Here is a 10,611-nt window from a genome sequence, read left to right on the forward strand (position 1 = left end):
GGTCTCTTCCCACTGAAATGGTTCTATGACTCTATAAATATTCCCCTGGGCACCTCCATTTGGATCCCGAAGGTCCCCAGCCCCATCACGTACTCCGCTCCTCTTTCCTCCTCCGCAGCTTTGCCCGGCGTCTCCACAAGACCGTGCGGAAGCTGCTGCCGGACTGCGAGATCCGTTTCGTGCGGTCGGAGGACGGAAGCGGCAAAGGGGCGGCCATGGTGACGGCGGTGGCCTACAGACTGGCCGCCCAGCACCAGGCGCGGCAGCAGATCTTGGAAGCGCTGAAGCTGAGCCACGAGCAGCTCCTGGAGGTGAAGCAAAGGATGAGGACGGAGATGGAGAAGGGGCTGGGCAAGGAGACGCACGCAGAAGCGACGGTGAAGATGCTGCCCACCTACGTGTGCTCAACCCCGGATGGGACAGGTGAGGTACCGGGTGGATCAGCCCACGAGTGTTTTGCCCAGCATCGCTGCTCCCAACACCCGCACCGCACAGGGAAGGGCTGGGACCTTTCCCATGGCCAGTTCCCTGTTTGTGGTGGGAGTGGCACAAAGCTCTTGAACCTCCAGTATGATACTGGGAAAAGCGGTTGAGCCTCCGGGACGTTCTGCACTTGACTTAACACAAAGCCTGGCTTTCACTGTGGTTTTCCCCACCACGATTGTCCTGGGTTGTGCTCCAGGTTCTGTCGGTGGCTTGGGTGTGTTCCTGCCCCTCGGCTCGGCGCCCTGTGATCTCCCGAGGCCGGAGCAACCTCCCCATTGCCTGCACCCGCTGCTCCCGCACGCCTCCTGCTTTCTGGTCCTGCCCCAGGAAGACGGCGGATTCAGATCAGCTTTGCGCCGTGCTTGTGATGCCCCTTGTCAGGGTTTCTCTCTCAACGATTCTCTCTCGCCTTTCAGAAAAGGGAGATTTCCTCGCCCTGGACCTGGGAGGTACCAACTTCCGCGTGCTGCTGGTGCGCGTGAGGAACGGGATGCGGCGCGGCGTGGAGATGCACAACAAGATCTACTCCATCCCGGTGGAGATCATGCAGGGCACGGGGGAGGAGGTGAGGACGGGCAGCTGGAGGTGGGAGACCGAGGCACGGCAGCAGGCGGTGGTGCTGGGTGTCCACGGGAGCTGCTTTTCCTTGCTCTGCTCTTGTACAGCACCAGGAGGGTGGAGAAGGCTGGTGCTCTCCTGCTTTTAGAGCAGCGAGTTCTGCCCAAGGCTCTGGAGTTGGAAATGTGCTTTAGGAAGTGTGAAACTGGTTTTTAGGTTAGAAATCGTGTCATTCCCAGACATCACTGAGCCTCCCCGAATCCCACACACTCCACAGGGGCAGACAAGCACCATCCCCATTTCCCAGGTAGCAAAACCACAACACAAGCAGTAAGAGGCATCTCCAGAGCCTTATTTGCAGATGGAAATAGTTTTGCAAACCACTCCGGGCGGTGCTCAGGGACTGGGAGTGTTTCTAGCAGACGGGCTCTGGGGACACCTTGCAGAGGGACCAGGTTCCCGTGTCACCCGTGGGCAGATGGTCGCCTCCCACTGGCCCCTCCGTCCCTGCTGGGCCTTGGAGGTGTCACGGTGACGTGACCACGTTGTCGGTGGGGAAGAGAAGCTGTTTTGGGCTCACTCACCTCCCACAGCGTCCTGGTCTGTTCTGTTCAAACCCTATTGGGGATAGAGTGCACTGTCAGCAAGTTTGCTGGTGACACCGAGCTGGGAGGAGTGGTGACACTGGAAGCTGTGCTGCCATCAGAGACCTGGACAGGCTGGAGAGTTGGGCAGGGAAACATTGAATGAAATAGAACAAGGGCAAGTGTAGAGTCTTGAATGTGGGCAGGAACAACCCCAGGTTCCAGTGTAAGTTGGGGAATGAGCTATTAGAGAGCAGTGTAGGGGGAAGGGAGCTGGGGGTCCTGGGGACAGCAGGGTGACCATGAGCCAGCACTGGGCCCTTGTGGCCAGGAAGGCCAATGGGACCTGGGGTGGGTTAGAAGGGGGTGGTCAGTAGGTCAGAGAGGTTCTCCTGCCCCTCTGCTCTGCCCTGGGGAGACCACACCTGGAATATTGTGTCCAGTTGTGGCCCCTCAGCTCCAGAAGGACAGGGAACTGCTGGAGAGAGTCCAGCGCAGGGCAACCAAGATGATTAAGGGAGGTTGTGGAGTCTCCTTCTCTGCAGACATTCAAACCCGCCTGGACCCCTTCCTGTGGAACCTCAGCTGGGTGTTCCTGCTCCATGGGGGGATTGCACTGGATGAGCTTTCCAGGGCCCTTCCAACCCCTCACATTCTGTGATCCTGTGATTCTGTGCCTTGGGGAATGGATCGACATCCCCAGTGGGTCGGGTGGGCTGGCAGCCAGCTGAGTGTCTTGCTGCGATGGTAACTTCTCCCATGGGCTTTGCACACCCAGCTCTTTGACCACATCGTCCACTGCATCTCCGACTTCCTGGAATACATGGGGATGAAGGGCGTATCGCTCCCGCTCGGATTCACCTTCTCCTTCCCGTGCCAGCAGACCAACCTGGACGAGGTAACCCCGACCCACGCATCAGCGCGTGTGTCGTAGTGTTGTGGTTTGATAGCGGGGTGACAATAAAACCATGGCTGTTGTATTGTTAACCCCTTCTCTCCCCCTTCTCCCCCTTTAGCTCTCCCTCTCCCCACTTAGGGCCATAAGGAAAAGGGATGAGATCCTCATGATCTCCCACTTTTACATGAAGCATCACGTGAATGGGATGGGATACTTAGTTGGTCAGTTTTTGGTCACCTGTTTCAGTTCACTGCTCTCGTGAGATGTGCATCCGTTCTTATCAATGATCTCACATTCCATCGCTGTGTCTACCAAAACATGTATCTGGCTTTTCAGGAAAATGCAGTTAATATGAAGCTTTAGCTGACGGGCAAATTCACTAAAAGAGAAACTTGTTTTTAACAAAACCAGGGCTGGCTGAAAAGCCAAAACACGCTGGAAACTCAGGTACCAGCAGCAGTGACCATGGGGCAGGTCAGACAGAGACCCAGAGACGGGGAGGCAGGAGCTCGGAGCTGCTGGTGCTTCTGCACCAAAGCAAACGCAGATCCCCTGAGCTGGGGGCGTGTGACCCCCGGAGCCGGGGGACGGGGGCGGCCGTGCCTCCCACCCAGCACCCCGGGCACTCACCGGGGGGTGTTTCCACAACAGGGGATCCTCCTGAAGTGGACAAAAGGTTTCAAGGCGACTGGCTGTGAAGGAGAAGATGTGGTGAACCTGCTGAAGGAGGCGATTCACAGGAGGGAGGTGAGCGTCCGCGGAGCTGGGAGAAGCCGCCTGCTTGCTCCCGCATCCCGGCTGGCTTGGGCATCTGTAATTGGCCTGTAAAGCAAATTAATGGGCTGAGCACAGGGCTAATGAGTGTCTGAGTTTTAACAACCACCCTTAGTCATCACGGGAGGTTGGATTTTCAGCCCCCGGAGCTAAGCGCTGGCTCCTGGCCATGGCTGGAGCAGACTTGTCTCACCGTGAGTTCGGGAGACACCGCGGTGCGGCCCACCCAGAGCTCTGGCTGTTTGCGGAGGGCTCTCCCAGCTCCTCTGCGCTTGGGTCTTGCTGGAGGAGTCTTGAGGTCTGAGCGTCCACCTGCAGACACGAGGGGCTGCAGGAGCTCCTGGGGACCGGGAGGTTTCGCGTGCTCGGCAGGCGGGTCCTTTCCCAAAAGTGGGAGCGGATGAGCAGCCCCTGTCCCCCAGCGGTTACCCCTGCAATCCCATTCCTGTGGGCCCCTCAGCTCCAGAAGGACAGGGAACTGCTGCAGAGAGTCCAGCGCAGGGCAACCAAGATGCTGAAGGGAGTGGAGCATCTCCCGTGTGAGGAAAGGCTGAGGGAGCTGGGGCTCTGGAGCTGGAGAAGAGGAGACTGAGGGGGGACCTCATTCATGTTCACAGAGATCTAAAGGGGCAGTGTCAGGAGGATGGAGCCAGGCTCTTCTCGGTGACAACCAGTGACAGGACAAGGGGTAATGGGTTCAAACTGGAACACAGGAGGTTCCACTTAAATTTGAGAAGGAACTTGTTCCTGGTGAGGGTGTCAGAGCCTGGCCCAGGCTGCCCAGGGAGGCTGTGGAGTCTCCTTCTCTGCAGACATTCAAACCCGCCTGGACACCTTCCTGTGGAACCTCAGCTGGGTGTTCCTGCTCCATGGGGGATTGCACTGGATGAGCTTTCCAGGGCCCTTCAACCCCTGACATTCTGGGATTCTGTGATCCCTCTGCAGGAATTCGACCTGGATGTGGTGGCGGTGGTGAATGACACGGTTGGCACCATGATGACCTGTGGGTACGAAGATCCGTATTGCGAAGTTGGGCTGATAGTCGGTGAGGACTGACGCTTTCTTACAGAACTCTGCCCGTGGTCCCAAACCTGCCCCCGCGGGCTGCCAAAGGTGTCCCAGGGCTTTTCCCCTGTGTTCGTGCCTCACTTTCCCAACAGCCCCTTTGAAAGCTGCTTCTCTCTCTGCAGGCACAGGCAGCAACGCCTGTTACATGGAGGAGATGAGGAACGTGGAGCTGGTGGAAGGGGAGGAGGGCAGGATGTGTGTCAATATGGAGTGGGGGGCGTTTGGTGACAACGGGTGCTTGGATGACATACGGACAGAGTTTGACATGGCAGTGGATGAGCTGTCTCTCAACCCTGGGAAGCAAAGGTGCGTGGTGGCTTTGGGGGGCTGGGGGCGCCTCCGGTGAGGCTGGGTGTCCAGGAACAGCTCAGTGCTGCCCCACTTGGTGGATCATCAGGGGACAATCTGGCTTTGTGACACACCGATGTGTCCCTTGTCCCCCTGCGCTGCTGGGCTTGGTCCAGGGGGTCGTGTCAATGGCATCTGGCAGAGCTGGGGTGCCGATCCAGACCCAGCGTCCCTTCGTATCCTGATGTCCAGCCTTGCCTAACCTTCCTAGGTTTGAGAAGATGATCAGCGGGATGTACCTGGGGGAGATCGTCCGAAACATCCTGATGGATTTCACCAAGCGGGGGCTGCTCTTCCGCGGCCGCATCTCAGAGAGGCTGAAGACCAGAGGGATCTTTGAGACCAAGTTCCTGTCCCAGATAGAAAGGTGAGGCCCAACAGGCTCTGTCCTTACAGCTGCAGATCAGAGCAGAGCTGTCGTTTGGGGGAAAGTGGTCCCAGGGCTTGTGGAAGCCCCAGGTGCTCAGTCTGGAGCCAGGATGGCATAGGGTGCTGCAATGCAGATAAATCAGCAAAACCTGTGTGGTGTTGAGAGACAAGGAAACTGGGGTTGGCAACACAGACGCCTCTTTATCCTCTGCCTGGGACAGAGAGGGTTCAATAACCATTGTGCTCCGAGTCAGTGTCTTTGTCCTGAGATAACCCCATTGATTGGGATGTGACACCAGAGCCACGTCCAGGTCTGAGCGCTGAGGCTGGGGAGCTGCAGAGTCCCTGCGGTCGGTGTCACCAGCATCCCTGGGCTCTGCAGGGTGTAGATAAGGAAGAAGCCGCACACTCAGGTTGCTCCGTCTCCTGACGCTGTCCCTCGTGTCCCCCCAGCGACTGCCTGGCCCTGCTCCAGGTCCGCTCCATCCTGCAGCACCTCGGCCTGGAGAGCACGTGCGACGACAGCATCATCGTGAAGGAGGTGTGCACGGTGGTGGCGCGGCGGGCGGCTCAGCTCTGCGGGGCCGGCATGGCGGCCGTGGTGGACAAGATCCGGGAGAACCGCGGGCTGGACTTCCTCAAGGTCACGGTCGGCGTGGACGGCACGCTCTACAAGCTGCACCCTCAGTGAGTTGCTCAGCGGTGGGCACCGGTTCTCCAGGGAGGGACTCTTACTGGTGCATCTGCCCAGTAAGAGCTGGTGTGGGATGGGTAGCTGAGGAGGAAAGGAGGTATTTTGGCTTCTCCAGGGCTGCCGGTAGCTCAGCGATCTAAACGCTGTTGAGGCACAACAAGACCCGGCTGTTCCCTAAGGGATGGGTCACCAAGGCAGGTAACACAGCAGCTGAGGCCAGTTTGAGCTGGAGGTGCCACCAGCTTCAACCAGCCCTGCAGGAGCAGTCAGAGGGGTGAGCGGGTCTGAACCGAGCAGCCGGTCCCTGATCCGGGTCCAGAAGGCCCATAGCCAAGCAGAGCTGAAGGCTGGAACCCCTGAGAAAATGTTGCTCAGACAGGGACTAAAGGCACAGGGCTGAGCTTAAATGGGGCCCATGGGGAGAGGGAGGGGGGTGAGGCTGGTCAGGGCTGGGAGGTTTATTAGTGCTCTCAGGGCTTGGTGGGACTAGAGAAGGGGACAGATTTGGCCATAGGGACATAAGGACATTGAGGGACTAGAGAGAGTGCAGAGGAGGTGACAAAGCTGGTGAGGGGCTGGAGCACAAGTGTGATGGGAGCGGCTGAGGGACCTGGGGGGTTCAGCTGGAGAACAGGAGCTGAGGGGAGACCTTCTGATCTCTGCACTGCCTGAAAGGAGCTTGGAGCCAGGGGGGTCGGGCTCTGCTCCCCAGGAACAAGCGCCAGGAGCAGAGGAAACGGCCTCAAGTTGCGCCAGGGGAGGTTGAGGTTGGATGTGGGAACAATTTCTTCCCCAAAGGGCTGTGGGGCATTGGAACAGGCTGCCCAGGGCAGTGCTGGAGTCACCATCCCTGGAGGGCTGGACAGACGGACATGAGGTTCTCAGGACATGGGGCAGTGCTGGGGTGGGTTATGGGTGGATTTATGGTTGTATGAGTGTGTTCCGCTAAGCGTGGAGCTGCCGGGGCGGCTCTGGTGGGGGTGCGCAGGGGTTTGCCCAAGGCAGGTCGGATCAGCCTCTCCCTCCCCGTGTCCCACAGCTTCTCCACCGTCATGCACGAAACAGTGAAGCAGTTGTCTCCCAAGTGCGAAGTGACCTTCCTGCAGTCGGAAGACGGCAGCGGCAAGGGTGCGGCGCTCATCACGGCGGTGGCCTGCCGGATCCGGGAGGCCGGCCAGCGATAGGATGGAGGTTTGCCGAAGAGTTTGGTTTCAGCAAAACCAGGACATTTCCCCAGCCACCCCCCCTCTCCGTACACACACACACACACACACGCGTCCGTGGCCTCCCCTCGCAAGCAGACTCTTAGCTTTACTTGTTCTCTTGAGATCCCGCCAGTGGGACTGGAGATGCTGTGTGCTTTGCATAGAGTTGTCTTGGGAGTTTTATTGCATGCCATAAAAGTGCACATCAAGTAAAGCTAAAAGTGTCTTTTGGCTGTCTGCCCGCACCTCCGGTTAGAGCTGGACGGTTCCACGTGCAGCCTCCCCCAACCACCAGCTCTCCTCCCACCTCACCACTCTCACATCTTCCCTAACAGCAGAATCGATAATGCGAGAAGAATTAAGACACTGCATTGTCACTTTATAGTAACTGGTACCTATTTATGTATGTCGGAGTTGTAGCGTGTCCGTGCTGTAGAAAGCAAACCTCTTTAAGATTGGGCTAAAGACCTGCGTTAGTCTTTTACCCTGATCAAGGCTGTTTTATTTCCATGAAAGTCATGGTAACTCTTAAAGCACAGGGTGCAGAATTTCAACCGGCGTGTTCCGAGTCTGCGCTGCAAGATACCAAGTATCTCTGTTGGTGAGCAATACTAAAGAACTGCTGGACCCCGGTTGGAGGTTCCCCTCTGACTGCTCCAGCAGAGCATGTGCCTGGAAATAATTTGGGGACTCAGGGTCTAATCCCATTTCCCGACCTCTCACCCGCACCCTCCGTCGTGTAGTAACGTGGTATATCTGTGTGTTCCACCCCCCAAAACCACTGGCCCCTTCCCCGGTGCGTGCGCGGCAGGAGGAGCCAGCGCCGGGTCGGTCTCGTCCCCGCGCCCCAAACGTGGCGGCGGGTCTGGTTTGCTTTTAGTCTGTGAAATAGCGCTGCGTGCTCAGCCTTGTAGGTGACACCTGGATTTATACACTGTATATTTATGTTGCAGGATATCGTATGTCTTTTTGTGTACATAGTCTTGGGGCGGGGGGGGTATAGTGTTTAGTTGTAGCTTCACCTTTTAATGTCATTTAAGAGCGGTACAGAGTACTTATTTTCTTGTGTTATTTTTTAATTTAAGTTTTTCTTGGGGTAGACTGGAGAGAGAGACCCAGATTCCTGAGGACAGTTGTACAAGAGGTTTGGGCCTTCTGAATTTATCACCAAAACAAAAGGGAAACCAGCAAATTATGAATAATTCCCTCAACCACCCCTTCGGTTTGGAGGATAGAGTTTCTGTCTATTTTTGTGTATATTTTTATAATGCTTGGGGCAGCCTCATTACCAAAAGTATCTCTTCTATGTTGGGGGTCAAATTCAGTAGCACAACTTTCAAGCAAAATTACTCTTTGGGCATTTTAAATGCTTATTTTTTTATAAGCCTCAAGACAATTAAAACAAATCAAATCTGTGTATAGAAACGATGTAAGAAACCAAGTTTAGTGGAAGTTTTAGAAGATATTAAATAAATTGCTGAAAGACGACACAGAAATCCTCTAATACGGTACCAAGCAGTTGTGTGTGATTCTTTCCTGACCAGACCAGCATTTTGCTTACCGGAAAACCAAACCAGACGTGGTTTTACCGCCGCACCGCGCAGAAGGTCGTGTTAGCGGCTGTATTTTCAGTCTCTTACCCAGCTGCGCCCCTTTGGAAACCCGTAGCGTTCGGATCACTTAGCGAGCTGTAGTTTTGGGGGGAGAGTGGGAAGGATCGGGGCTGTGGGCAGCTCTGCTTTTGTAGCTCCAGGATTCAGGGGGTGAGAAGGAACGTGGGGTGCCGTCCCTGCTCCGGTGGAGCGGGGAGACCTTTCCCTCTTGGAACAGAGCAATTTCAGTGTGGCGCAAGTTCCTGGAGCTCCAGCTGCTTTGTGTCTGTCCAAAGCATCCAGGCCGGGGGTCACAAAACCATGAAGCCCACGTGATGAACTCAAGGATACAAATCTGAGCTTCATGAGGTCAGGGAGGATTTTTGGCTGGATACCCACAAGGATCCCGTAATCCTTGAAAGCTTCTGCTTCCCCTTTGCTTTGCATCAGAATAAAGCAGGGTCTGGAGCGTTCCCGGGGAAAAAGCACGACTTGAAGCGTTAGGAGACCCCGCGTTGAGCTGCGAGCGCAGACGTGGCCGGGGCTGTCAGGATGGGCCTTATTAACCACTTGGAGAAGCTTCTGCTCCGTTTTGTCTCCAGGGCGATGAGCACCAGAGATGTTCGCTGCACAGTCTGATTGTAACTTGGGTGGGACTGTAACCTCACACCAAAACGTTCCACGGGATGTTATGTGAATGTGTTTAAAATGAAGAAGGGAAGATGAAATTGTAACTATTGCTATGAAGGGAAGATCGAATCTATATGTAGGGAGGGATGGACAGACTGACCAAGCGGACTGGCGCGGTCTGTCTCTCCTCTGGTACGAAGCGCTGCTCTGTGGATTGAGGACGGCTTTTGTTTCGCTTGGTTTGGTCCCATTAAGATGCATTTTCTTTGCACTCCCGGTGTTGTGCTGGCACCTTCTCCAGGGTCTTCTGCGACGCTGGAGCCACCGACCTTTCCTCCCTGGCATTTCTCTCCTCTTTGCTACTTCAGACAGAAATTTATTGTCGCTTCTTTAAAAAAGAATAATTATATATATACATATGCAAGCAGCAAATAATTGAGCCTTTCAAAAGGAATTTGCCTCTTCTCGAAGTCAAAGGCTGAGTCACCGCGGGGTGTGAGGAGCACGAAAGCTCCCGTGATGTGCGGTGGTTTGACCCCAGGTCTCTTATCAGGCAATTCAAGCTGGCTGGGAGATAAGGGGGTGAAAAGGCCCCGTGCATGGGAGGGGAGCAAAAGCCACAAGTAACAAGGTCCATGACAGCTCAAAATGACCTGGGTTGGGGGAAACCCTGCTCCTCCACACCCCCCTGCCCTCCCAGCACAGAAAAGAGAGGGAAATTCTTTTGACACACGGTTGTTATTGAACCGTGGCGCTTGCTTGTAGAAAAACGGTCACTGAAGGAAAAGGAGGCGATTCCTGCTCATTTGGACAAATTGGTGACATCCCTGACAAGCGTGGAGCAAAGAAAATGCATCTTGATGGGGGTGTTGGCTCCCTCTGGGCCAGGGGGAGTTAAATAAAGCCAAAGACTGTTGGGCTGCTAGCGGAAATGAGTGACTGTAGATTCACCTGATGTTATTTCGTGTTTACAATATTTATTTTTAGTAATTGACTGCGATTATATTATATATAGGCTTCCTTATTTTTGTACTTTTCATACCGTGTTCCCGAGTGTGGTGGTGTACGCCCCAGCTCCCCTTCGCCACGATTGCTGCTCCTAGTCGGTGACAAATAAAAGAGACGAAAAACCAACCGAGCACCCATTTTCTGGGGTGAGTTGTGATGTGTTTGGGTTTCTGTGCTCCGCTCACTGAGCCGCTCCATCCCAAATCCCTGGGAAGAAGCACCAAAGCTGGGAAGGGATTATTTCTTTGCAGAAGCAGGAGGGGTACGGAGGGAACCAGGACCCCAAACAAGAGGAGTCAGTTATGTCTGGAAATGTATCAAGATTAGTTTAACATAAGCTCTTGCAGGACCTGGACCTGAACGCTCAGCACATAAATTAAACCCAGGTATTTTAATG

At 55.2% G+C, this 10,611-nt stretch overlaps 1 protein-coding gene across 1 annotated transcript in view; it reads left to right on the forward strand.

Moving 5' to 3' along the window:
* Positions 1-10,351, forward strand: part of HK2 (hexokinase 2) — a 30,756-nt gene extending 20,405 nt beyond the window's left edge. The window contains exons 10-18 of the mRNA XM_065856587.2: positions 119-423; positions 903-1,051; positions 2,407-2,526; positions 3,178-3,273; positions 4,246-4,345; positions 4,491-4,674; positions 4,928-5,083; positions 5,539-5,772; positions 6,819-10,351. Coding sequence (XP_065712659.1) covers positions 119-423; positions 903-1,051; positions 2,407-2,526; positions 3,178-3,273; positions 4,246-4,345; positions 4,491-4,674; positions 4,928-5,083; positions 5,539-5,772; positions 6,819-6,963 — 1,489 coding nt within the window. The 3' untranslated portion in view covers positions 6,964-10,351. The remainder of the gene's footprint in view (positions 1-118; positions 424-902; positions 1,052-2,406; positions 2,527-3,177; positions 3,274-4,245; positions 4,346-4,490; positions 4,675-4,927; positions 5,084-5,538; positions 5,773-6,818) is intronic.
* The last annotated feature ends 260 nt before the right edge of the window (positions 10,352-10,611 follow it).

This window comes from Patagioenas fasciata, chromosome 26 (genome assembly GCF_037038585.1).
Source record: "Patagioenas fasciata isolate bPatFas1 chromosome 26, bPatFas1.hap1, whole genome shotgun sequence".
In the NCBI taxonomy this organism is placed as follows: Eukaryota; Metazoa; Chordata; class Aves; order Columbiformes; family Columbidae; genus Patagioenas; species Patagioenas fasciata.